Source organism: Melozone crissalis, unplaced genomic scaffold (assembly GCF_028551555.1).
Source record: "Melozone crissalis strain CALT ecotype California unplaced genomic scaffold, PUWL_Pcris_2 ptg000023l_1, whole genome shotgun sequence".
Lineage (NCBI taxonomy): Eukaryota > Metazoa > Chordata > Aves > Passeriformes > Passerellidae > Melozone > Melozone crissalis.
The window spans coordinates 11,703,917-11,731,503 of record NW_026535801.1 but is presented as its reverse complement, the minus strand read 5'-3'; the positions used below and the strand labels follow the sequence as shown (position 1 = coordinate 11,731,503).

The 27,587-nt window shown below is 48.6% G+C and overlaps 2 protein-coding genes across 2 annotated transcripts in view; one reads left to right on the top strand and one right to left on the bottom strand.

Annotated features, from left to right (window-relative positions):
• MYO1B (myosin IB) overlaps window positions 1–27,587 on the bottom strand; it is a 145,907-nt gene that overhangs the window by 5,425 nt on the left and 112,895 nt on the right. The gene's annotated exons all lie outside the window — the stretch shown is intronic.
• TSSK6 (testis specific serine kinase 6) lies at window positions 12,782–13,720 on the top strand. Its single transcript, XM_054277778.1, has one exon. The coding sequence runs from the start codon at window positions 12,782–12,784 to the stop codon at window positions 13,718–13,720; it is 939 nt and encodes a 312-aa protein (XP_054133753.1).

Sequence of the window (27,587 nt, the reverse complement as noted above, 5' to 3'; positions counted from 1 at the left end):
AACTGAAAACAAGGCAGCTAGGTGGGAAATCCCCCTCATTATAAAAGTATAAAGAGTATTTTCTTAGTGGGAGAAGTCAGGAAAAAAAATACAAAAAGTCCTCATCTCCTAAACAGACTTTTTTTTCCACAGCAATTCAGACCCAGAAACTCCCCTTCAAATTCTCCTTCTCAGAAACTGAGGCTGTGAAATCTGCAGAGGGATGCTGCATTTCACTGAGGAATGCAAAAAACCTACCAAAATGGATGCTAGAAGGAAAGAGAGCCACCACCAGTTGTCTCTCTGATGGCTGCACATAATTCCAGCCTGACCACATCATTTGGTGAGGTTTTAGTCAGTGGTGGAGCTTCCTTGCTCACTGGCCCTCAGGGGCTCTCTCAGCTGATGCCACACCAATTTCTCACAGGAAAGTAATCTGTCTGTGACAGTGGTCTGATCTTGTCATTGCTGCTGTGCAACATGCATGGGAAGCCACTCGAGGAGCTGGTAAATGCCAAAGACCTGAAGCATCTCTGGATGATTGCTGCCATATCTCCTTTGGGACCAGCCAGCCCGGGGGAGCACACTCAGAATCAGAAGTGTCCCAGAAGTGACAGGCTGTGCCCAGATGTGCACAGGGTAATAACTAATTGCTGAGTTACCTGGGTGAAATGAAACACAGGGCTGCCTGTCACAGTTGAGATGGCCACAATGCACAGAGTATCACCAAACAATTTCAGAAAGCTTTAACCCAAACAGAGTAACACCTTACCTCTTCAGAATGCTTCAAGGGTCCACCCTTCTTGTCCTTTAGCCCAACCTTTTATACCCATATCAGACATGCATTGCACCTGTGTGCCCTCTGTTCCCTGTGGTGGTTGGTCAGTGCCCCTGGGCACTCCATGGCTCGTTGCTGTCAGTGCTCTCACAGCTGTGCCCATTGGGGATGAGGCTGGGCCCAGCCCCACTCCCAATCACCACAAACTGCGTGCCTACAGGTGCCAGGGGACCCTTCCTGCTGTGGGTGTAAGTCACCCCACACAGAACCCCTGCCAGACCCCAGGCAGTTCTCCCTCCACCCCTGTTCCTCTCTGCAGCCTCATCCATCAGCCACGTCCTAGTCCTACACAGTAACTAAGACAACCAGTTTCTCAAGCTGTGCCAGGACAGTTGCTGCAGTTCCCATGTAGGGCAGGAGGACCCTAGAGACTCTTTCATGTCTGCATCCTATAGCAAAAAAAACACCAAACCTGTGAAGTGATAAGATGAGAAAGTTGTTATCAGTTGTTTCCGTGACTGCAGACACCGCCTGCCCAGCGCCGTGGTTGCTTTTCCTCTGGTGCTGACAAAAGCTCCAAGGCTATTTTTTTTCCTTAGGATTGGAAATAAATCACTCCAATCAGTTGCTTTTCTTGAGGCACTACAAAACAAACTGCAGTGGAAATGTTATCACTGGTAACAGATTTAGCCTGCAGGACCACGTGCTCATTTAAATTTTAACTTTTAAAAATAGTTTCTGGTGGTACCATGTAAATACAAGGTATGGCCAGCACAAGCTGAGAGAAATTGACTGAGGTTATATGACTGGAAGTTATTTATTTCTGCCTCTGACAGTTACTGATGAAATCCTGCCTCATCACTCCTGCTGTGCATTCAGGACACTGGAGTGACTTGGAGAAGGAAGAGCACACAGGAGACAATGCCACCTTAATGATCACACAGCTGCCTCTCTCTATCACACCTACCTGCCAGACGGATATCTGGGAGAAATAAAACACTTTCTGTCTTGACAAACAGGCTGTGCCTGATTCCCACCACTGCCCGAATTCCAGCAGTGCCTAAGAGCCCAGAGGTGTCATCTTTGCACTTCTGCTTAGCTTGCTACCATTGCAACCTGCTGATATGGGCTTGGTAGGACAGCAAAAGGGGGGCAGGGAAGGAGGGGGATGTTGAATACATTTCCTTCTCAAAAAAAAAATTGGAAAAAAAATCAGTGGTTTTCTCTGGGAGGCTTTTCTGTGCTCAAAATTCAAAGCCTGCTCCTGAGGCAGAGCCTGCATGCTGGAGGCAGAGGCATCACTGCTTTTCTCTCCAAGTGCCCTGGCAGCTGCAGGAGGAGACCCTGCCATGCTCACCCCAGTCCCACTGCCTGCAGGGCATGGCTCAGCTTTGCTCCCCACACACTCTCAAGGCTCACAGCTCGCCAGAACCAAGCAGATTTAACCATCTCCCTGGCAGCAGCTGTCCTTCCTCCAGGTGCCAAGGCCTTGCCCTGCAAGACCACCACAGCCTCTTAAAAAATAGGTTCCTCTATTCTCTTCCCTTGTCCACAAAAGCACTGCTTCTTTCATAAAACACAGATGCTTTTCTAAAATACGCAGGTGTAGTTCTGCCTGGCACAAGCCCTCTCAGGCCACCCAGTTCAATCTTGCTGAATTTATAGCAGTCTGAGAGAAGGATGCAGTAAGTGGCAATCAAACAACTTGTCCCCTTAAAACAGAGCTGCTGAGCAGAAAAACAAAAGCAGGCAAAGCTTTTATACAGGCTGAGGCCAAGCAAGAGCCAAGGAAACAAAGGCAGCAGAGGAGAGATGCTGTTTCCAACCTTGCCAGAGCTTAGAAAGAAAGCAGGGATTTGGGGAGGCCAGTTATTTTTGCAAGCTAAAAAAAGACTTCAGCACTCACAGCAAGATGTGCTCAGAAACACAAGGTTTTCTCCCCCATCCCAGCTAAAAAAGGGTGCTGACCCAGGAAAACAGAAGGAGATCTGTCCCAGCATTTCCCAGCTGCACCTAGGGGGCCAAAAATTGTTCACACCACGATTTTTTTGCCCCATGCTCCATCTTTTCCATACTGTCTGGTGTAGCTGGATGATGCCCAAGGACTGCCCTGTGAAGCATTCTCTTTAGGGACATAATGACATGAGAAAAGGGATGGGGAGAAGCAGAAACATGAAAGACTGACTGGCAGAGCCCAGAACAAGATTTTAGGCCTGGCTTTTAGGAAAACCTTGTTTCTGATGTGAAGCAACCTAGATCTAGAAATGGGGGGAAAAAAAGCTAGGGAAGCTCTCAGCATCCATCTTGGAGTCTGGCTTTGCAGAAAAATCAGCTTTTAGGGTCATGGACTCATCTGCCAGGTGGCACATCTTTTTCAGCTGAGTCCTCACCACAGAAAGACTTTTAGCCAAATTTGTTCCAAAAAAATCAAACAAAAGAAAACAAAACCAACCCCCAAAACTACTCACACAGGAGAAACTGTCACAAATGCAAAGGCTTGTAATTTCATATCTTCCTTAAAACAGAGGTTCTTTCATAACCATACACACTTAAGGAATCAGGCAAATTATAGGCCTGCATTACAAAAAAAAAAAAAAAAAAAAATCCAAAAAATCCATTTGTTCCATGGAATCATTAAAGTTGGAAAAGACCTCCAAGAGCATCAGGTCCAACCTTTGACCAAATACCACCATGGCCACTAAACCTCACTGTGAAGTGCCACGTCTGCTCAGTGTTTGAGCACTCCCAGGGATGGTGACTCCACCACTTCCCAGGGGAGCCTGTTCCAATGCCTAACCACTCTTGCAGTGAAGAAATTCTTGCTAATATCCAGCCTGAACCTCCCTGGTGCAGTTTGAGGCCAAGCTTTCCCCTTGTCCTGCCACCAGCTCCTGGGAGAAGAGCCCGATTTGTGTGAGTCAAGAGTGGCCACTATACAGGCAAAGGATTTGGACTTAAGACTCCTACATTCAGAGCATTAAGGGCAACAGCAAGGCATTGAGAGCCATATCATCCCAAATATTTGCTGGAAGTTGTGTTTTTATTCACATTTTGTTTCTTTTTCATCTTTGACAAAAGATGGCACTGCAAAACTTGGAGGGGAAGAGAGGCTGGCCTCAGTCTCTGCTCTGCAGGCTGTTCTGGCAGTCAGCAGGGAATTGCCACACTTATCCACGTCCTTATTTAACGCTCCAGTCGTTCTTCACACTCCTGTACCCAAGATGCCACGGCTTGCAGACAGGTCTAGCAGCAGGACTGGAGCACTCTGTGAAGGAATACAAACACCAGCTAATTAAATCTATTGTTAAAACAATTTGTTTCGTGCTGGGACCGAGTGATCTGACAGCGTTTAAACAAGACAGGTTTCATTTCTGAGGGCAGACTGCCATCTTCACTCAGGAGCTCCTCACCTCAGTCATTTTAGATTCAAAGTGCAGATCAGCAGCAGAGAAGCAGCAATAAAATAAAATCCCAAGGCCAAACTCTGAGCTTTTCTCCGGGAGGGGTATTGTTCAGTGGGAAATTCCATGATTTAGCAGGAGCTGCTAGAATAAAATATGGCAAGCAAGGAGCTCCTCAGCACACGAATCACAAAGGTCTATTTCCAAGGAACACCTGCCCCCAAGAGGGCACTGTGATATTGTGTATTCCTCCTGGCTCGGGCACTGGGAGATTATAAATATATAATATAACATATAATTAATACATATAAATAATATGCCATGGGAGCACCCACGGCCCACACAATGCCATCCCTCCAGCCCAGCCCAGCCCCACAGCCACTGCCAGCAGGCCAGGGGAACACCTGGCTTCTTCCTTCGATGGATTCACTTCCCTTTTAGGGAAATCCACAAGCAGGAAAGCAGCAAAAAGCCCCGTTTGCTGGAAAGCAAATCAGCCAATATAATGCAGAATCTGCTGCTGCTGCTGCTGATGTGAGCAGGGCTGTACTCACTCCCCACCCAAAGCACCCATCCCTCGGTTTCCTTGGCAGTTTTCCTCCCAGGGTCACGGATAGTTTCTTGCTTGATTTCTCAGGCAGTTTCAGCTTCAAATACCACAAAGGCCTGTGCAGTGAGGTGCTGGATGGAGTAAACAGATGGTGCCTGCTCAGATGGTGCCTGCTCAGCAAACAGACCTCCAGACCCTTTCAGCTGCCTCCAGCCTTGCTCCCAAAGTGCCTGCCTGTCTCCCTCGCTCTTTGATGTGCGCACACCAACTGTCTGGTCCAAGATCACTTCCTTCTGCCACTTAGAATGTGCCTTTAGAATCTGGCTTTGCTATCTTCAAATCTCAGTCTGAGCTCTCTCATCACTCTTGACAGCTCTGCAGCTCTCTTTGTGAAGGTTTGCATGTCTAGCCTGTCCCATCCTTCAGTCCTCCCCCGACCGACCGGCTCATCCAGGGCTAACCAGACCTGTGGGAGAAGCCACTTCAGGGCTTTGTGGAGCACCTTTTGGAAAGGTTTTACCACATGACTCCACAGCACCTCATGAAATCAGCCACTGATAACATCCATACCACTTAAAAGCATTTAAACATCTGCTTTGGAGCTCCAAAACTTTGCCATTGACTTTCCAACCCTGTGTACCATAGGCTGTTGTAACCTAATCATAGACCAAATTCTGCAGTCCCTAACTGGCCACAAATTACTTACAATATGTGCCAGACAACTGAATCTCCTTCTAACACATCATGCTCTCCACAGGCAGGTAAGTAAATCAGTGTAAGGAGGAAAGGGTGTTCACTTGGGATAGTTAAACACAAAATGCTTACCTGTTTTTCTAGATAATATTTGGATTTAACAGACACAACTTGATGTGGTGAAAAAAGTTGGGAGTTGAGAAGCTTTCCTCTCGACCCTCATTGCCAATTGTTAAAAATAGGTTAGAAACTGTTGTAAAATAGTTGATAATTGCTAAGCATGTACTGTTAGTTTAGTTGTTATACTGTAAAATGGATTAAATGGGTAGTTATAGGAAATAGGTACCATATTTCACACAAGTGCATCGCTCCCCAAGCCAAACGAGCCAACCTGGACAGAACTGTGGGCCAATCAAGTGCCTTAAAACTTCATGCAAATGAAGGATCCAAAAAGAAACCAATCCAAAGGGACAAAAAGCAGGATAAAAAGGGGCTTCTGACCCAGGGAAGCCATGCTGCTCCGCCTGGAACATCAGGGACATCGCTGCTGAAGAAGACCCAGTGCCTCAGCATCCTTGACGGGAGCGCTCCTGCTCGGCCCACAAGCCCCCATGCTTTAGGCCTTTTCTTTTTATTATAATAAATGCTGAAATCACTTTAGTACCGGGAATCTGGTCCCATTTACAACACCACCTACTTCCAACTCCATTTCCACTAACCCAAGAGGCCCTTGCTGTGGCTTTTGAAAGCTTGGCCTTGCTTAAATCCTCACGTGAAGCGCTCTCCCTCCTGTTGGACTGCCAGCCATGAGGGAGCACTGGCTAACCCTGCCTGGGGACAGACAGCAGGCGCACAAACACAGGTGAGCAAGTCACCAGCTCTGGGAGGCATTTCACCTTTCAGTGACAAAAGAGGTTTTTTTGTGGATCCTGAGGCAACGAGAAGAGCAGGGACATGTTCCTCGCTTTCAGGTATGTGCAGCATGGAGCTGCAGTTCCCACCCACGGCCTTGTCACCCCAGCAGCACAGGGGACCTCAGCAGGACAGCAAAGGGGAGCTCAGCAGGACGACTGGGCTCTCTCCAGCCTTGAGGAGCCTTGAGGAGGGGCAGGAAGAGCAGGCTTAGCGCTTCTCTTGGCCCAGCAGGCTGTGGGCACTGCACAGCCCTGCCCTTTGGAGGGAAGCCCTCAGGAATCGGCCACTTGAAGGCCGAGACGAGCGTCGGCAGCATGGGCCAAGAAAGGAGCAGTGGCTCAGCTCTGGGAAGGGAGGTGGTGGGAAGGAAGGAGCCCTCTCAACAGAGACAGAGGGAAATCAACACCTCCAGCCAGGAAAGGGTGTGGTGAGCTCTGAGGCTGAGGAGCCCATGTGCTCCCCTCTCTCTGCAGCCATGCCTACCCCTCCCAGCAGGCATTCCAGCGCTGGAGAGGAAAGCTTGCTTCCCCGTGCAGCTGGTTTTCCTTTGCTCTGACAAGCCAGGCATGACTTTCCACTTACTGCAAGGATGGAGGCATATGATCTCACTTTGCTTCCTCTTTCCATAAGAATTTTGGTACAAAGCCTCTCAGAGACAGCCCTGCCAGGAGAGTCTTCCCGCTCCTCCAGCAACTCACTTGTCACTGCCTGCTTAGCCCCTTTTGTCTCCCTCTCCACTCGAGTTTTTTGCCTTCAGGCTTGAGACTCCTGGCAGGTGTGGCCTGACAATGCCAGCTGCAAAATCCTCTTTGCAGAGCAGCTCATTAGCCCTTCTATCGTTCTTCTCCTTTGGCACCTACTGAGGCGCTCACAAGCTGCTCCAAGAGGTGGTAGTATGGCCTGTTGCCATGAATCTGTTCCCTCTGATGGCTTACAAACCCATTTAATGTCCCTCACACAGTTTAAATTCTAATTTTCATGAAGAGATGTTTCTGGCACATGAGCGCTGGCCTCAGGTTTCTCTTCAGTGTCTGAACAGCCTTGGTTAATCAAGTGGATATGCACTGAGTTTGCTGTTTGGTGTTATTTCTCTCATCCTGCTGAATTTCTGGGAGATTTTGTACTAGTCCCCCACCCAGCTTCACTCTTCACTAGTTTATTCTGTTTGAAAAGAGGGTAAGGGCAAGATGTGATGGCCAACAGCAGTGAGGGTCACAGCCACTTCTGAACACCTGGAATGTGAGGTCCCAAAATTCCTTATCTGCCAAAGGGATAAAAACCCCATCACAGCCTGAGTGTCTGTTTCAGATCCTTGAAATGTGAGGGGAAGACAGAAGCAGCAAAACCAGCAAATTGCCCAGCACAGCTTTCTGACTACCTGTGACTTTGGTTTTCTCCCCTGTCTGCACTGCTGCTGCTAGGGAGGAGCCACAGTGCCATGGCCAAATTTAGGGTGCCATTGTGTAGACACACAACATCAAATGTTCAGAGACAAGGCTGTACTTTTGACTTTCCAGGTCTGTTCAACACCAGTGCCTAAAATAACCACCCAGACACCTTGATTTTGCAGGAAAGGATCTAGGGCAATGACAGCAATTCAGCTCCCCAGGCAGCTTGGGTTCAGTATGCTTTCCATGGGATCTGCCCCACTTTTCAGCTGCTCAGATAACACACACCAGTGATCAGTTGCCACGTTGAGGAGCTCTTGGTAATAAAGGCACAAATTACATCACTATTGAAATGAGAATATTTACCAAGTGTCATTTTCTTCACTGGCTGTGCCTCTTATAAGTTGACCTCAGCTTGGCTTGTTCCCTTTGGTACTCATACCTGGAGGTTGTAGCACAGCTCTGTGGGAATACAGAGGAATTATGTGCAGAATTTTCACCAGCCTTCTGCACCTGCAGCACCCAGATAGATGGAAAACAGTGCTCTGAGCAGTCTGCTTCTTTTCAGGCCAGTGGGCTCTATGAAAGTACAACAAACATACCTTTAAAAGTAATAAAATCAAATACAGGATAAACCAGAAAACTTTTGTTAGCCCATTGCTAGCAAGAAGATCTTGGTAACTTCAGCATCTGCTGGGAAGAACAGTGGTTACCCTTTGTGCTATCTATAATGACTTAGTAAAGCAAAAACATTAATATTGTTTTTACTTCTTGTGCAGAAGTTTGCCCATTCCCATATTCAAAGGGTGCCAAGAAATAATGTCTAGTCACGGACTTGCCACAAATTGGACACCTAGGAATTCCCTGACAGGTCTTGAACATTGCAGCCCTTGGGCAAAATATGCACGTATTGTATGGAAATAGAGGTATTTAAAGAAATCTCAAGGGCTCTGTGCAAGTGCAGAGGTCATGCTACACGTCGTAACTTACAGCCCCATGGCACAAGGTATAAAAATGTGGTATGTCATGGCTTTTTGGACATGTCCATTCACAGGAGTTTATTTTGCTGCACTTGTGCCAGCAGGACCCATGTTACACTCAGCGGTGTCCTCTCTCAAGTGGAATCCCTGCCCTGGAGGCGTCAGTCTGTCCTCAGATCAATGGCAGGCATCTGTGGCTCTGACAAGGCTGCCCTCAGGGCTCGGGGACAATGGGCTCACAGGGAGGGGGGAAGTTCCCAGAGCACGCACGATCTAATGGCCCTACTTAGCTGCCTGGTTTGCCATATGCATCTCAGCTGGGATCTCAGCCATCGCTCTGAGGCAGTGCCCCTCAATGACAGTCAGCAAGAGAGCAGCCCCACAAAAGGCACCACACAGGCACGTTATCGGTGAAAAAATATCTATATGGGTGATGCAGAAAGAAAACACTCCCTCCCCTGTTAAAGTCATGGCTTGTGTGTTCTTGTCCAGCCGATCAAAGGTGGCTGTACACGGTGCATAAGGCCAGAGACCTCCAGCTGCATTAGCTTCCCAGCAAGGCTGGCTTACCTGGTGCTCCTTCAGGAGGTGATCAGCCCCTTGCCAGAGGCACTAACTGCATGCCAGGCTGATGCACAACGGTGCCACCATCCCATAACAAATTCCCTGGCAGTGAGCTCCAATAATTTGTACCTCTGCAGACCAGCTCCTCCTGCTTACATGCCACACTTAACAAAACAGTAATTGCTGCCTGATTTCTGATTGCTCTCATTAACAAGAGCAATGGAACAAGTGAGTTCTACAAGCACAGCTTTTGTTATGAACAAAATTCGGGTAATATTTTTTTGTGAGAAAAAGTTACAAAAAGGCAGCCAGAGCACGGTAGCTGCCCAAGTTCTTCGTGTTTTGTTATTGTAATCACGGGTCGTTGAGGCTAATCGCTCCTTTTGTATTAGCAGAGCCTTGCCCGAGGCTAAAGTGTTCTTTTCCCAGAAGGGTGAAGAGACCTGAGAAGGTGAGGGGGGCTATGCAAAGTGACTCCAAGACCACAAGGCAGCATGGGTCCCCCGCTGTACGGAGAAGACCCCAAAACAACGAGCCACCTAAGAGTTGAGAGACTGGAGTGATGTCTAGACGTGAGGAGCCGAATGCTGAGCCTGCAGAGATGCGGAACACCTTCGGACCCTCTCGCCCTGACCACGAGAGACGACCCCGGCGGTGAGACCAGGCCGACTGAGTGGGAGGGACATCATCTGACAGGGATCAGCAGGCCCTAAAGGCTCCCACGAGGACGTGATCCCCAGCTCTGCCCCTTGTGGACAGAGCTGTGCGTATCCTCCTCCTCTGAGTCGCCTTGGGAGAGACGACGGATGCTGCAGACCCGTCGAGGTGCCCAATCCTGAGCTGATAACTTTTAATAAAGGCATTAAAAAGGAGAAGAAGTCTCCTGCCTTTGTTTATTTCAGTTTTGGTGCAAAAAATCATCTAGAAAGCACAGAAGCGCAGCATTTTTTTCTATATATCTTGGTAGTGAATACACTACACCAAAGTATGTTGGTGTGACCTAAATATTTATACCACAGGTAGCAGTACTTGAGGTGGAGGAATTGAAAGCAAAAGAGATTTTTTTGGTGCATTTTTATACCAATAAATGTTGAGCCAGCAGCCAACCAAACAAAAAATCTGTTTCTCTGAGAAAGCTGAGCTCAGCTGTCATTCCTCCTCCTCTGCCTGGCAGTGCCCTGCCAAACCAGCCCCTCTCATCCCAGCCTCGTGGTGCCTGCCTTTGGAGCTGTTTGCAGCAGTGCCAGCCCCGCTGCTGGCCGGGAGGCAGGAGCTCAGGGATGCACAGCAGCGATGCCTGCAGCCTCGGCAGCTCGCAGAGCTGCAGCCTGGAGCATACAGGAGGGGGAGTGTTTGCTTCGATAGCTGATCCTCCCTGGGAAACCAGGGCTTGCTTCCCTATCTCCTTCACGTCTTCCCACCCCCAGGATGCTCCAGCAGCATCTGGCTGCACAAGGCTTTTTCTGGGCTCCCAGGAGGGTTTACTGAGACTGAAACTGCCCACTTCAGCCAAGTTTGCAGAAAACTTTCCCAAAGTGACCTGCTCCCTCGAGCAGATGTAGAATTACCAGCAGCACAGGACTCCACTACATTGCTCCTTACCATTGCAACCTGATTTGTAGCTGCCACTTTGGTTTTTCCACATCGGTGTGGACACTCCCTCTTCTGGGTATGCTACTGTAGGGGCTTCAAAGGGGTTCCCATAAGTGAGGATTTACCTGTGGGTTTTAGGAGCATGCCTGTCATGTGACTGCCCATTCCTATTTTAAAATACATTCTGAGCATCAGCCAAGCCCCTGTAGATGTCTGCCCATGTCCTTCTATTCCCAGGAGCAGCAGTGGTGTTTTCCAGAGGTGCTTTGGTAGTAAATGGGGAAGGGAAGCCTGGTCTAAGCACTTCCCCCTCATAAAAATGCCCACATTGGTTCAGTTCTGTTTAGCCATCTCAAAGTTCCCAGCTCCTCTGAAAAGTCCAGTTCAGACCTCTGCTGAAGTCACTGTGGTTATGACTCAAGGGCTAAACTTGTCAGGAAATCATGCATATCCAGCAAAATGGGTTTCTCATCTGCCTGCTGATTGCTAGGTGGGATTTTTGTGTGTTTAGTAACATCAGTTTCTGAACAGGGACTTCTGGAAATGGCTTTTTGCTGATTCACTTCAGACATAAGAAATCTGGGGGATTTATTTGAAGGCCCAAACATGCCTGCTGGTACAGCCCGATGGTATTCCTGGTGCTACATGCCTGGCAACCACATTTCCATGGCATGTTAAATTCCCATACTTCCAACTGGCCTGTAGAAATAACACCTGAAGTGGGAAAGCAGTTTGGTTTGGACCCACAACCTCTAAGCAGATAAAACTCGACATGGTGACTGCTTTACTTGCTCTTAGTTCAGAGTAAAGCTCCCCTGCAGCACATCCAGACCTGTGTTTGCAGCTTCGACCCATTTTAATTTCGTCAAAGTGACTTCAGAATACTGGCAAGATGGACTCACAAGAAAGATTTTCTTTCATCTTCAGCTGGTCACCATTCCTCTTTATAACTGACTTGCAGAATGAAACATATATTCAAAACCTAAAAATAATGTTTGGGTTGGTGTTTTGGAGGATGGGGTTTTGTGGTCCTAGGCTTCTTTGTACAGCTGGAAAGGCAATGTGGGCTCCACAGAGAGAGCAGGATACTTGAGCAGCTTAAAAAACCCAGCACAAATCATAAAAAACCAGCCAAGGATGCAGCACCTGGAAGAAGGAGCTGGCACTGCCCTGATAGACGGAGTGTGATGGGAGGGATGCCTTGCTCTGGAGTGGGTGTTCTGGCCCAGCCCAGCTGCCCTCTGCTCAATTTGACTGCCACATCATGGCAACTAAAACTGACTATAACCTTTTAAAATCCAAGTTACAGAAGGTCTGAGAAGGATCTCACATCTCACTTCTCTGTAAGTCTCCAAAATATCATTTTGATAAAAACAGATAAAGAGCAATTCCAAGCTCAAGAAACAGAAAAGCTGTTTTTTTCTGAAAGGTGCATCTAAAGTTCCCCATTCACCCCACGAAAGGTCAGAAAGCCCCCCCGTAATGTAACAGCTCTGTGCACCATCACCAAAGAAGTCAATATTTATAGCTAGACAAGGTGGTTCACAGTTAGTGCCAGTAGAAGTCACTCCTTTGTACCACTCTGTGTAGTTTGGATTTTAATGCAACTAATACCCTGCAAAAAACTGGTGTAGGTTGCCAAATGGGTCCCTGACCCCAGAAAGCTGACATTTGAGCTTTCATCCACACCGCCATGTGCTGAGAACTCAAATGAAGAGGCTGAAAAGGTAAAAGCTCCAAAGTATCCAGCCCCAGCTGTATTGTCCCCTGTGCAGGCATGCCAGGGGCACCCCTGAGCAACGGGGACCCACCAGACGCTCGCGTCACCTCCCAAAGCTCCTGTGACACACAACATTCCACGTGTCACAATACCCGGGTGGGGCATGGAAGCAAGGGTTGTCATACCCGCTGGTGCAAAGGTGCAAAGGTGAGCAGCTACCATGCAGCAGACAATACAGCCTCCCGATGCTGGGGAGCCCCAGCCCGAGCCCCAGCCCCAGCCCCAAGAGCAAGAGCCCCAGGAAAGCCCACCGGCACCAGAGACCAATGCAAAGCCTGATGGAGGTGAGAGGATACTCAACGAGCTGGGCTACAGGCTGGGTCAGACCATAGGGGAGGGCAGCTTCTCCAAGGTGAAGGCAGCCACCTCCAGCAAACACAAGGGGCCCCTGGCCGTCAAGGTGGTAGACCGGCAGCGAGCGTCCCGAGCCGTCGTGTTCAAGTTCCTGCCTCGGGAGCTCTCCATCGTGCGCAGGATCCAGCACCCCAACATCGTGCGCGTCTACGAGCTCATCGAGGTCTGTAACAGGAAGCTCTACATCGTGATGGAGGCCATGGACACTACCCTGCTGCAGATGTTGGAGAATCTGGGAAAGCTGCCCTGCGCCCCCAACGCCCGGGACATCTTCGTGCAGGTGGTGAGGGCCGTGCGCTACCTGCACGACCGCAACCTGGTGCACCGGGACCTCAAGTGCGAGAACGTGCTGCTCTCTGCCGACGGCCGCCGCGCCAAGATCAGCGACTTCGGCTTCAGCAAGGAGCTCAAAGGGTACCCGGACCTGAGCACCACCTTCTGCGGGACGGCGGCCTTCGCCTCCCCAGAGGTGCTCATGGGCATCCCCTACGACGCCAAGAAATACGACATATGGAGCCTGGGGGTGATGCTCTACATGATGGTGGTGGGCAACGTTCCCTTTGATGATAGCAATGTGCAGAGCATGCCCCAGCTGCAGAAGAAGGGGGTGATGTACCCAGAGGGGCTGCCCCCGCTGCCCGAGCCCTGCCAAGCCCTCATCACCCAGCTGCTGCAGTACAGCCCATCGTCCCGGCCCGGCGCGGGGCAGATAGCCAAGAACCGCTGGCTCAACGGGGACATCTGAAGGACACGGCCCTTCCTGAAGATTCTGGAAGAGCACTTTGGTGCAATAAATGAAAGAGCATTTCCATGGTTTGTCGACTGTTTTGAAGCCCAGGGGTGCCTGTGTGTGGAGCTGATGGAACTCTGAAAAGCAAGGCCATGTGCTCTCAGGAGGTGGTCACATCCCAAAGCAGCAGTGGCAGCCTGCTGCAGGCTGGGTTTGGAGACACAGCAGCCATGCAGAGCTGCCAGGGCAGGGTGGTGAGGTGCTGCAGCACAGCCCATCATGGTGCCTGCTCCCTAAAACACCAAAACTCTGGCACAGCCGCCCCAATCTGCTCCTCCCCATCCTCTGCTGCTGAATGAACAGGGACTATGGGAGGACAGCTGCTCTCACAGGGGTCTTGGCTTCTTCTCAGCCTTGTTCACCACCAAACTGTATTTGAGCAGGTAGGAGGAGAGAATCAGTGGTCCTACAAATCACAGCTGCAGAGAAAATGTCACATTTTTTGTGTGCCACTATTTCAAGCTCATAGTTACACTCACAACCCAAAAATCACACTAGGATTTTTGCAGGCAGCTGGACAGCATTACCCAGCCAAAAGTTTTGGTGTGGCTTTGAGATCCACACCGTATATGGAACATCTTTCAGATATTTATTCCTAGCAATATTTGAAATGTATGCCAAAAGAAACTTGATAAGGGATGCCACTGGCCATTGAAAACTTGAAAGGGAAAACAAATAAAAGCATAAAGGAGAACCACTTTGTTAACTCCTGCTGTCCAGCTTCAATGTGAAAAATTACCAATTACTCTTATATGCAACGCCCTAAATCTTCTATGGATCCTTACAGGCAAGGCCCATTTTAAAGGGCTAATTAAAGATAGGAGCTGGCATCTGAAATGTGCTGTCATGAGACATTTCAACCCGCTCTAAACAATCTCCAGCTTCCACTGGACTGAAGTCTAAGCGGAAATGTCCAGTTGGGTGGCTTGATGGTGATGGTGCCTCGTGAGTTGACCCAGCACAGGCCTGTCAGCACAGCATGGGGCCTGGCCATGTCTGACCTGCACAAACCAGTGCATGTGGCTCTGCTGGGGGAGGTGGAAACACCTTTCCCAAACCAAACATTTTGGGCCTATTAAAAGCAGCAGTTTAAGTAGAACAAGATGTGGCAGCAGACCCAGCCCAAGGCTTTTCAGCATGCAGGCTACAGGGAATTTTGCCACCCCCAGAATGAAGATTTATTTTGTTCTTCTCACAGCTGCAAAATAGAACTTGCAGCAGCCAAGAGTAATGGCATACAAAGGGCGTCCAGGGCTGTGGAAACAGGTTTGGGAAGGATCAGGAAGGGGATAGAAAAGAAGGGGAGGTGTCCAAAGAACGTGGGAAGCAAGGAGGTGGACGTCAGGGAAGGGAAATTTTCAGCAAGGCTCAATTCTTCATTTTCTACTCTCCTTCCAGCCACCCTGTCAGTCTCATCCCAATCCATGCCCCAGGACCTCCTAATACCTGTCCACCTCCATCTACTGCCTCCCTCCAGCCTTGCTTGCCTGCAGGTACCTCCCCACCACCTGGGAAGCACAAACCTGGCTCTGCTGCACTGCTTCTCCTTTTGCTCCATCTCAGTCTTCTTTCCTTAAAGACAAAGCTAACACAGTGGGAGTCGTTCTAAAATCCAGACCCTATTAATCTCCCCTCAGCACCACGTTCTCCTAAATGGTTGCATCTGCTGAGGACACCAGCTGGGACAGATGACTGATGTTTTGTGAGGCTGCACCCCCTTGGGTGGCTTGGGAAAGCAGCTGGGGTTCAAGTGGGGAGAGGTTTGAGTGAGCCACAGGAGGCTCCGGGCTGCCTGCGGCCCTCGCCCTCTGCAGACAGATGGTGATCTCCCAGGGCCAGCACTAACGACCTCAGAGCGGCCACCAGGCTGCAGAAATAGTCCATTACACGTCTAATTATGCAAATTAAAAATAAAAATCACAATTAAAGACCCTGAGCCAATTCTTATCTAATTTGCACCAGTGGGACATCAGTTTTGAAGGAGGGCAGGAGCAGAGGCTTTCAGCAGGATGAGGCAGAGGCTCATGACTCTGCCAGCACCCCTCCCCTCCAGAGGCCTCTGCATGTGCTAAGCTTGATGCTTCCCTAAGCTGATTTCCTCCTCAGGAGGGTAAAAATTTTTAACCTTTAACTCTTTTAACCTTTAACTTTTTTAACCTTTAACTTTTTGGCCACAAAACACAGAGCCCTGTGTTTATGGGACAGCCCATGGACTCAGAACAAGCATGTTCTAAGCACACTGGCTTACCAGCTATCCTGATCAGCCCCACCAGACTCATCTGCAGTGTGACTTTGTCCTGCCCAGGCTGTGTGGAATATACTGGGCAGTGCAACCTGGAAATGAAAGGTCCTGTGTCATACCAGCACCAAATAAATAACTTTCCATGGGGAACCTGACCACCAAGAAATCTACACAAGTAACTATGAGCTATTTAATCCTTCTCCAAGGTTAAGGAGGTAAATGTTCAGGGCCTGTATGAGGCAGCTGTGTACTGTGCCAGCACCTGGCTCCTTGCATGGTGTGAGCACTACCTCATCCACAGCCCTCCTGCTGGCTGTCATGATGCCCTGTGTCACTGACAGGCTCACTGAAGGACCTTTCAGATTTTTACACGTGTCCTCAAATCAATTAGAGGGACTCTTAAAAGGATATTCAGCAGAATAGAGTGTTTAGTGTTTTCTTGAGATCATCTTGAAGCAATTTTAACCCACTTAATCTTAAAAGAGCATTATAAATTTCAAAGACGTGTTCCAGACCTTTAGTATAACTCTCCTCCCACTGCCCTTTTGTCCATATTCTGCATCACTTTGCCTGAAATACAGCCTTTATTTCAGGCAAATGAAAGGGAGGGAGGTAATTCCCTGCACACTGACATTAAAGCTCCCTTTTCAGCTAAGCAAAATTTGCTTTCAAGATTTTAGGCCATGGCTGATGCGTCTGATAAGCTTCAGGACTCAGCTACTTGAAAGTCTACACATTACCCAGCTCTGGAGATAAGTGCATTCATGAATTGTGGGAAAACACTGCCGGGTAATCAAACACCTCACGTCCTCCTGCCCCAGCTCAGGGCTGCCTCTCCCAGGGCTCTCCATGAGTGCCTGCAGCCAAGCCAGGCTCCCAGTGACCTGCTCCAATTATCCAGGCACTGTACCTGCATGACCCAGCCTCCCTGCAGAGAAAAAGCTTCCAAGAGGCAACTGAGCCAGCTCAGCCCTGCCTGAATACATTAACCTTTCCAGAATCGCAGCCTTCAGTGCCAGCAGCCTTTTCTCCAGTGACCTGGAATCCTCCTGGCTCTGTTCTAGAGCCCCCTGCACCAAGTTTGGGTCTCCATGACTTTGTGTCAACCCTTCTTCACCTGAACATCTCCTCATCCTCTCTTTTCATCATCTCTGTAGGTCTCTACACTTAGTTGTCTGCCAGAAGAGATATGGAGGGAGAATTTCCTGTCTTGAGTCTTTTGGTTATATCAAGCATAATTTTAAAAAGCTAACAAGAGGTTCTCACCAAAGAACAGGTCTTTGCACACATAGCTTTCCTTGCAAACAAGAAACTTTCTATTAATAATAATTTCATTTTCACAGCACCTAGCACACATTAATCCTTGCTCTTGCACCAAGTGGTAAATATTCTCCTTGTGTTACAGTGCACAGGCTAAGGGGCTTACCTCAGGCCAAAAGGATTTCATTTTACATTACACTTCAAAACCTCCCTCTGGCCAGATCTTGACTCTGTCTTCAAGCAATAATAAATTCAACAATACTTGATGGTCTGGAAAGACATGTGATTTTCCTCTTCAAAACTGCTTCCAGATCAACTTCATTTTATATTGTAAATGAATGAAAGGAAGTAGACTACAAACACAGATGGGTGGAGCTTCTTTCCCATGTTCTGAATAAGGGATCCAAATTTCCTAACTGCATTTAACAGCCCTTTTGAAGAGCCAAGGAGGCACTTGCAGGATGTAACACAGGCACAGGTGGCCCTCAGCTGGGGCATCTCAGTCCTTGGAGGTTTCCAAGGGCCTGGAACGGGGCAAAGTCCCTGGTCTGGTCTCAGAGTTGGCCCTGCCTTGAGCAGCACATTGGGCTGGAGATCTCCAGCCTGCCCTCCTGCAGGAACTACCCTGTGATCCCACAAACACACAATTTTTTGTGCTACAAGGTGACAAATATTCTTTGTTTCAGGGAGACGCATTTCTCCACGAGTTTGACTACAAGGGTGATAAATAACTGTATTTTCTAGATCTATTAAAAAGCGGGACAGCAAGCAGTGCCTCCATCTGCTCATTTCATTTTGGATATTACTGCTCTTACGGGAGGCAACATGACATAGGGACCTGAGCGTGGCTGTTAGGTGGTTCTCTGTGAAGTTAAAGAGCCACACAAAGGGGGGTGGGGTGTCTGTGCTCCTTCATTCCTTTTCACGTTATTATCAGCCACAGCAGCAACCTGCAGATTCCCTGAAAGACATTTGTGGTGTTATTTCTTCCTCTCAGCTGGCAGATGTTCATTATATTCAGGTAGTACCTAAATGTCACAGGAGCCCTGTTGGGACAGATCCTGAGTACAGTTGTCGTATTTTTATTGATCATGTCTTCCTCAGAAGGTCTCACTTCATAAATGAGAGGCACCTTGGTCACAGGAGGGAACCTTCTCTTGGAGTGTGCAATCTGTAGGTGTCCTCTCAAGGAGCAGAGTGAGACACCACAGGAATGTTTGCCTCATGCATTACCGAGAATCACAGAAGCATTTCTGAGCAGCACAGCTCAGTGTGCTCTACAATACAAGTGATTCTTGAGGGGAAAACAGAAAGAAAATAAAAGGAAGCTAATTAAATGCCTCTTAGCAGACCCATTTAACACCAACAATGTGACAAGGCCAATGGCCACAGTGTCAGCAGTGTCACCTGGCCAGTGCAGGGTCACAGAACACCTTGTTCCCTCACAGGAATATATTTACAGAGAAGCTGGATCTCACCAAGAGAGCTCTCAAGTCCCACTAAACTATTTCAAAGTAAATAGTAGCTGAGGGAACTGAGCCCCTCCTGACAAACCCTTCAGAAATCCCTGACCATTCCTCCTCCATGTGGTCACTTTGCTTATTGTTCATGAACTGCAGCAATCCACTGGAATTGTAACTGGCAGCATCGTTTCATCAGAATACTCTGCACAGCACTGTCCTGTCATTACATTCTCCGGAAAAACATGGCATTTCCATTAAAAATTTCATTAAAAATACATATGGAGCCTTCACTGCAGCTGGCTTTGGTGCTACCTCAGACTTCAGCATGCCAGCCTGAAGGCTGGTAAGGTGTTGGAGCTCCTGCACAAGTACATGGCAGGATTTGGTGGGTGGAGGCAAACTGGAGTTTGCCAAGAGGAGAGGCAGGATCTGTGCAGCACATTGGCTGCCACCTCCTCCTGGCTGAACAGCAACCAGCCCAGGGGACACCAGCAGACCAGACAACATTCTCATTAATTACAAGCAAAAAAAACCCCCAAAATACACATTATTGTCTCAAAAATAATGATAATCCTTGGCTTCTTGTTTGCATGTTCATTAGCATGTTAATGGGATACCTATTATGGAAGAGCTAAACCATGCAGTCATGCACATATGCACCCAGTCATTTATTACAAAAACAGCTCCCCTTCTATTCGACATATTTCTCCCTGTCCAGAAAATGGTTCAAGCTGCACCATCTGGGGCAAGCTGTAATTGATGAATACATCTTGAGGAAAGCAATTTTGTTTTGCTTTCTGTGCATTACACAGCCAATTATCTTTTCCAATATTGAGAGCTCTATTTACTTACTGTTGATGGAGCCAGGGAATTGCTGGAAGAAGGACCCATGGGAGGGTTGCACCTACTAGCAAGCTGCACATGAAAACACACCAGTCTTCAAATAAACACACAAGTTAAGATAAATAGGGGGAGAAATGTCAAAAGTGAGTCCCAACAAACAGCAGATCCACAAACTACCATATCCATGTGGAAGAAAACTACTGCTGGTGAAGGAAGCACCCAGGGTGGCCCAGAGCCAGGCAGGGACAGAGCTCCTATGCCCAAGAAGGGAGGATGGGGAGTGATGGGCAGCCTGTGGGACAGCAGTGGTGGCACAGGGCTCAGCCAGCCTGTGTGAGCAGCACAGTCACTTTGGTACTTCTTGAGCTGATCACACAATAATTTCTGACTCAGCAGCATGGTTAACTATGAAGATGTGAGTGCAAGACATTACTCAGGGCAGGTAACTATCCAGGAGAAAACTACAGTGGAGACTGTAGCCTTTCCTGCAGCCAACATCTTCTGCATTTCATCTTCGTGGCAGAAAAAGCCCAGCCAGTTTTCTGTCTTTTGTTAGGCTATTTCAGGCAGTGCCTGGTAGGAAACAGTCATGGAGAGAACTGTGCTGGTGGTTTTGGGACAGAGCACCAGTCTGTCAGCAGATTAAATCTTTTGCAAATGCTATTCTCAACACATCATGCAGGAACTAAACTTCAGACCAACAGCTCAGCACAAACTTAATTTCATTGCGAAACTGGAGCCTCTCATGTTTTGGCTATAACACTCCTAAAACATTTGTGTTTTTCATTGCACCCTGCTCCATTTTTTGGTTTTACTCTACCCCTGAATTTTCTGCACGCCTCAGATTTTTATGTGGGGGAGGAATAGTTGCACTGCAGATGCTTCACTTACAAAGCTCCACAGCCCCACAGCAGTCAGGGAGGACACAAAAATGGGCATCAGCTGGTGACCTGCCTGGCAGCAGGGGAGCAGCAGAGGTCTGGGTGAGCAGGTTGGTGGGTGAGTGGAATACTCCATTGAACAAAAAGCATCAGAGAAGACTTTGGCACGTAGGGTCAGGACTTTAACTGAGTCCACGTGTTAAAATGCTGATGACCTCAGTTATGAGCTCTGCTAGAAGTCCAAACATTGCCAGGCTCCAGAATGAATGGTCAGATAAAACAAATTACTACATTGAGCTATGGTCGAAATCATCACCCACAAAAAGATCATCACAATGCATCACTTAGATGAGCCCATATTTGCAAGACCTTTCCCTAAATCTATTAGCACAAAAATTTTAACTCTTTGTCCCTGCAGATCTGCAATTCATGCCAGAACAGGACAGGATCTATAGCTAATTCCAGTACCAGAGAAATAGATAAATCAGCCTACAGAAGGGTAGTTTTGGTGACATTTTTCCAGTAGTAGACAGACTCAAGTCACTTGTATGTATTTCACATCCATCAAATGATAAGGACTATTGTTGGCTAGCAAAGCACACGCAGTCTCACTCTGGGCACTCCAAACATTTCCACATCTTGTCACTACCCATGGCTTTTATCACCTCTGCCACCAGAAATGGAATTCAATACTGCAGCACAAGCAGCCTGTAGCAAATCTCCTCTCACCACCAAAACTCCCACTTCCACTCGTTAAACTACCAAGTTCTCAAGAGGGACCTGCCCTCACCAAGCTCCCCTGGGGCACTCACTGACCTCAAGCCTCCTGCTTCAGGGAGAATACACAGAGCACCAAACCCTGACATGGTGGCTGTCCCTGGTTGCCCATGCACTGAGGATGGATGGAAGGTCAGGATTGTGCCTTGTGGTGCCACAAGTGGACTAATGGGAAAGGAATCAACAATGGCATAGGCCAGGAGAGCGCTGCTGCTGGCCAGGATGGGCTGTTGTGGTGAGGATTTCAGCAATAGGTGTCCTGTGAGCCAGATTTCCCAGCAGTTTAAGAAAAATGTCCTACAAAGACAAACCTGCCAGAACCCACGACACCAGGGAGCAAACGATGAGGTTCATGAGTGCAGGAAGCTGCTCTTCAGGGTGGAGGCTGGTGATCAGTTCAGCTGCTGCTGGGGAGGCTGGAAGCATGGCTGCCTGCAGCTCAAAAGAAGAGGAAGGGTCACAAGGAAAAAGCCCGAAGACCCGTGGAAAGTTGAAGAACATACACACACAGAAAAAGAGCACATTGTGTCCAAAGAAAGTTCAACAATTTTCCCAGCTTATTGGATTGTGGGAACTTTGCTTTTCCAGGGAATAACTATGCTATTTTCAGCATTTTTATTATTCAATTTGTCACAGGCTGTCTCAGGAGACTATCAACAATCAGTTTCAAGCAGCATCTGACCACAAACACTTCTCCACATGTGATTTAGAACATCTGGAACTAAGGAGACAGCTTTCAAAGCATGCCAGCGCTGCGCTGCCTCTCCACATTTCTTCTCCTTCCTTCCATCTCCACACCATTGCCAGACTGTGCATAGAAAGCTGGCTGGAGAAGCCAAGTGTGGAGCCTGACAGTGCAGCATTGCCCGTGTTTGCCACGAGCACGTGGGGAGAGCGGGCACCGCCTGCTTTGAAGAAGGGCACAGTCAGGGACTGCTGGTGGCACATTCCCCGCATCGCTGAGCTGCTTTGATTTAAACTCCACGTTCCCTAGGGACAGGAGATGTGATCCTTGGCCTGGAGGCAGGCCAGCCTGAGGGCTCGTGCCAAAGCTTGCACACTGGATTTTGCATGCACAGAGCCGAAAAGGAGGCGCGTGCTTTGCTCTGTGGCAGCCGTACACACCAGCTCTCTGATTAGTGCAGTGATTCCCTCGGAAACCCAGAGCAACCCTTCCACCAGAGCTGTCTGGCAGGTAAATTGTAAATTAGCAAAGCAGTCCTTCAGCATGCCTGAGGAGGGAATGGGAACATATGAAAAAGGAATCCAGGGAAATAGCAGAGGAAATGACATTATGATCCCAGCTGGAAGCTCTGCAACGAGCTGCTCGGTGTCCGCACAGCAAACCTACATGAGAACAGGGAGAGGTTCTGGCCCCCACAAAGCCAATGAGAATTTTGCCATCATCTGGGAGGGGGAAGGTTTCACACAGCCATTAATTTCATGTTCATCCCTAATTTCCCTGAGTGACCCAGGCGGATGTGGTGCAATGGCACAGTGGGCTGCACTCCCCGCCTGCTGCCTCGCACGTCTGGCCTCCCTGCGTGGCTGCCAAGTGCTGGGCTCATTAGCACATGTGCCCTGCTGCTCCCAGCACTGCCCAGCCTGTGCTGTGCAACCCCAGGACTGGTTTGTAACAAAGTCAGCGCCAGGACACAGAGAGACTTTGAACCATGCTTTGAGATTGTGACATTGCAGCGGGATCTGTATCCAACGCTTCCTCTCCTTTCTGTGTTTTCAAAGAATGGCTGGAAGAATTCTGGGATGTGCACCTATCTTAAGTCAGAAAATCTGAGATTTTGACACACAGTGTCTTCTAAGAGAGCTTATGAAGTCCCTGACGCCTGCCATGGCTGCAGAAAGCACAACTGCTATCCCAGTGCTTGGCTGTGCATCACGCCCAAGCCAGAGTCACAGATCCCATGTGCTCTCCCCTGTCCCACCCTGCACAGGGACCTGTGTCCCCCAGGGAGCTCCTGTCACAGGTCACTTCTCAGTCCTTGCAGCCCACAGTCCTGGCTCACTGAAGGGTCCAGGAAGGGCCAGACCATGGTGCTGCAGTGGCAGGGAACGTGCTGGGTCAGCTCATGCTGAAATGTGAAACCACAGCCTCCATCTTACATTTCCAGCCATTTCTAGGCAAGAAATAGCTATAAATACAAGTCTTACTTCTAGTTGCTAGGATCCATTTTTTTTCATTTTTTTCTAAAGACTGAGAATGGTTTTCAACTCCATTAGTAGCCAGTTCACTCAAAAAAGAAACAAAAATGTGTAAACTTACCTTTTCTTCACGAGAAAAAAGATGCATCCTTAAAACCAAGTGACCTTTATGCCATATTGCAAGCACAACAATCCAAAAACAGAAGAACAAAGAAACTTGAAGTATGTTCTCCATAAGAGCCAAGGCACAATCCTCAAGGACCAACATGACAACATCCCTTAGATGGTGAGAAGTGGCATCCAGTGGATGTGCCAGGTGGAAGATGCCCACATTCCCCCCCGTTTTCATTTATTTGAAGCACATATGTTCACACACTCCAGCTGAGGATACCAAAAGCAGTTGCCCCGGAACTGCAGGGACAGCATTTCCTCAGTGCTGCGCTGCCACCAAACACATTTCCCGCTCATTCAGGTTGCTTTTGGCATTGAACTAAGCAGTGACACACTCCAAAAGCTGCCTGCCAGACCTCACAAGCCCCCTGTGAGGCACGAGTCCTGATATGTGGGTTTTGGAGCCCAGGTCCTCAAGACTGAAGAGCCAAAGCAGCTAAACCCTGGTGGCTGCAGTTCAGCAGTCACAGAAAGCTCCTGATGCCTGGCAGCTCATGCACCTTTTCCAAGTGCCTCTTACCCATACCCTGCTTTGGATTTGCTTTTCTTTCTGAGAGAATTTCATGCCCCTCCTTACATCAGATTCTAGAAAATTCTGTACAAGTACGACCAAGACCTTAGAGAAACAGGCAGACCTCTTGAGCAGGGCACACTGGGACAATGTGAGGGAAGGGAATATCTGGGAGTGCAAAACATTAGGAGAAAGCCACAAAGACAAGGGAAGCCTCCAAATAACACCATGGATCAGGACTAGCACAGTAAGCAAAAATAGATCAAATCTAGTTTTGCTCCACCCTGGCTGGATGCAGCATCTCAGGGTCTGACAGCTGGAAAAGATGCTCTCCTCTCTTTGAAAAGGTTTTCCTCACCCTCTTCATACAGAAAAACCTGAAGATGGTCACATTGGACAGGGCTCTGAGCAATCTCATGTAGTTCAAGTCCTGCTCATCAAAGCAGGGATTGGACTAGAGATCTTTAATGGTCTTTCCAACTCAGACTGTTCCATGTTTCTGCAGGACTGAAACTTGAAGCATGGAATGGCTCACAGTCCCTGTTTTCCTTTTCCAGTTTCTTCTCTTGTTGTTTTGTTTGTTTTACCCTGAGAAATCCTGCCTCCTCACCAGCAGAAGAAAACCCCACATCCCTGCAGCCAGTCACGTGTAGGACAGCAGGTCATATCAACACAACATTTCTAAATAGTGCTCAAATATAGGGTCAAGGAGAACAACTCTGTGCTCCTAATGGGATGACTATGAGCTGGAAACTTTCCTACACTTACGTTGGTGTAGGTTTGCTGTTTGTTTAGAACAAATGCCCTTTTTCTTTATCAGAAATAATTATTCTTTTTTTAAATCATCCCCAGAACAATTCATGAAAACTCAGGAACCTGCCATCACAAGGCCACAATCCCCATATGATATTAAGGAGTTTCTGATGTAATGAAAATTTAGGATCTTCCACTGCAAACTTAGCCACATATTTTGGGCTATATTTTTAATTTTTAATAACAATCAATAGCTTATGGGGAAATCAATCAGACAGAATTGCTTTGAACACCTCCAATTTGAGTCTCCATGTTTAAACTTATGCCAAGATCCCTTCCCATAGCTATACAGCCTACTAGCAAGTAAAGAGATACTTGAGTGTATTCACAGCTATTTAACGCTCCTTTGCGTCAGTTAGAAATGAGTTTCCTCCTTTTGGCATCACAGTTTGAAGCTGCCTGTTTGATATTCTGATGGATCCAATTTTTTCCAGCCAGGAGAAGCACGCACAGCAACCTCAAAGGCTTTGTGCAGTGAATTAAACCAGCAGAGACTCATCACAGCATCACTGGGAGGAGATCTCTCCTCTAACAGGAAGAGACAGAGCACACAGCAACAGCAGCTTTTCATGTTTCAGGCTTCAGGTTTGCTTTTTGTCAGAGTTTTGGGAAATACTGGTGATACCACACAGCTAACAAGGTAACTTGAGAGGGAACAAAGCATCTTTCGTTAAAAACAGCTCTTGGAAGGGAAATAAAACATTTCCTGTATGTTCAGCTGCAACCAAGGTGCCAAGATGCAGTGGTAGATAATGGAATAATTTAAAAGAATACGTTGTTGCTTGTGGGATCTCAGTCTCTCAGAACTGGGGTGCAGGGTGAACAAGACCCCCCCTGGGGGGCTCGGGAGTCCTGGAATGCTGCCAGAAATGTCTGGTGGCTGGACTTTGATCCCACATGGGAGATGACATCAGTATGAGGACGGGAGGATTTCACTGGGGTGAATGGTGAAGGGACAAGTTAATTGGAGTGTGAGACACAGGGCTTAAGATTTCTGTACAGGGGGGTCTAGAGAAGTAAGATGGAGGAATTGGGGCGTGCCCTTCTCCTTCTTCTTCTTCCTCTAGACCTCCATCTTCTGTGGTGATGTTGGCACTCCGGGATTGGACCTTACTAGGGGAACACTGGTTAATAAGGGTAGAGGGTATTGGAGAAAAATGATAAATATTGTATACGTAACTCCGGGTATAAAGATAGGTGACCGCCCCAGGGGCTTTCAGTGTGTGCCCATGGCTGACTGCTGAGCAGAACTCTGTCAGGCCAAGAGAAAATCTTTTAGATAAGCAATTAATAAACACCAAGACCAAGAACAAATCTGAAGCTTCCTCTCGTCCTTTCGAACCCGGGGGCCCAAGGCCATCTTTGGGCTTTTCCCCAGACCATCTGAACAGCCCAGAAATCCCACAACTGGTGTCCGCTGTGCGGGCTATCTCCCACCAAACCTTTCGGGGGGGGGAAAGCCCTGAAGAGCTGAAGAGCCAAGAGAACAGCACTGATAACTCCAGAGGAGGGAAGCCTGAAGAAAGAAAGAAGAAAAAGAAAAAACCGGCCGGGAGAAGCTGCAAAAATCAGCAGTCACTGAGAAATCCCATCTCTCAGCTTCTGCTGAAGACAGCTCGTAGCAGAGCGGCCTGGACTGGGACCAGAAAGGCGCCTCTGATCCATCCCTCGTAATCTGCTGGACGGAGAACAAGGGCCTCCAGACCACGCTGGCGACAAATTCGGTAAGAAGGCCAAAATAATATTATGGGGGCAACACTCTCCCAAGAACAACGGGAAATCTTATCCACCTTACAAAGTGTAGCAGAATTATATACAGAAGGGATCCCAAAGAAAGAATTAAAACAGCTGTTATTATGGGCAAGGCTCAATTACCCACTTGCAGAGACATATCTTTTGTTCGAAGTCGGGTTTTGGCAAGAGATTAATAGGCATTTATATATTTTAGCAACAAAAAAAGATGAGACAGCGTTAAAGCTACTCTCGCCGGCAAGAATCATGTTACAAGGTATTGCAGTCCAGTCTAAAAAACTGGAGAAGCAGCGAGAAGCTGCGGCACCCTCAGAGCAGGGGGCGGAGCGGCAGAGCTCCGGGAAAAAAATTGCTCTGGCTTTGAAAGGCCAGGGGGAAAAGGCTCTCGAAAAAAGAGAGCAGGAAAAAATATTAAAACCCCCGATCAAAAAATGCAACAAACCCCAAGGGCGTCCTGAAACTCCAGAGAGTGTGGAGGAGTCAGGAGCAGAAGGGGGGGAGCAGGAAGATAAGGGATCGGGGGGGGGGCCTGCTCGCGGCGAAAGCGGCGACGCGGCGGCGGCGGCGGGCGCGAGCAGCGCCGGTGAGGATGAGGACACGCCCGCGGAGGGCGAAACTCGCAAAAACCGGGGGATAGACTCACATACCAGCGCGGGGGCGGCGAGCGCGCAAGGCGGGCTGAGGGAAAACGCGCAGCCCCGGAGGGCCGCCGCGGCGGGACGCAGGAGGCGCGCGGGTGTGATGTCAGAGCCGGTGCGACGATCAGCTCGAATCGCGGGTAGAGCCGGGGTGCCGGCGGGGGAGGCGAACACAACATCAGAGGAGGAGGGGTCGGATTCTGGGACAGACCGAGGGGCGGGAACTTCGGAGGTGAAACAGGGGGGAGACGATGATGACGTCACCCTGGGGGACACCGGAAGTAGCTCAGAGAGCACGCACGCGCAGAGAG

Coding starts and splice junctions, on each gene's coding strand:
- TSSK6 (XM_054277778.1), top strand. CDS start 12,782: ATGCAGCAGACAATACAGCCTCCCGATGCTGGGGAGCCCCAGCCCGAG.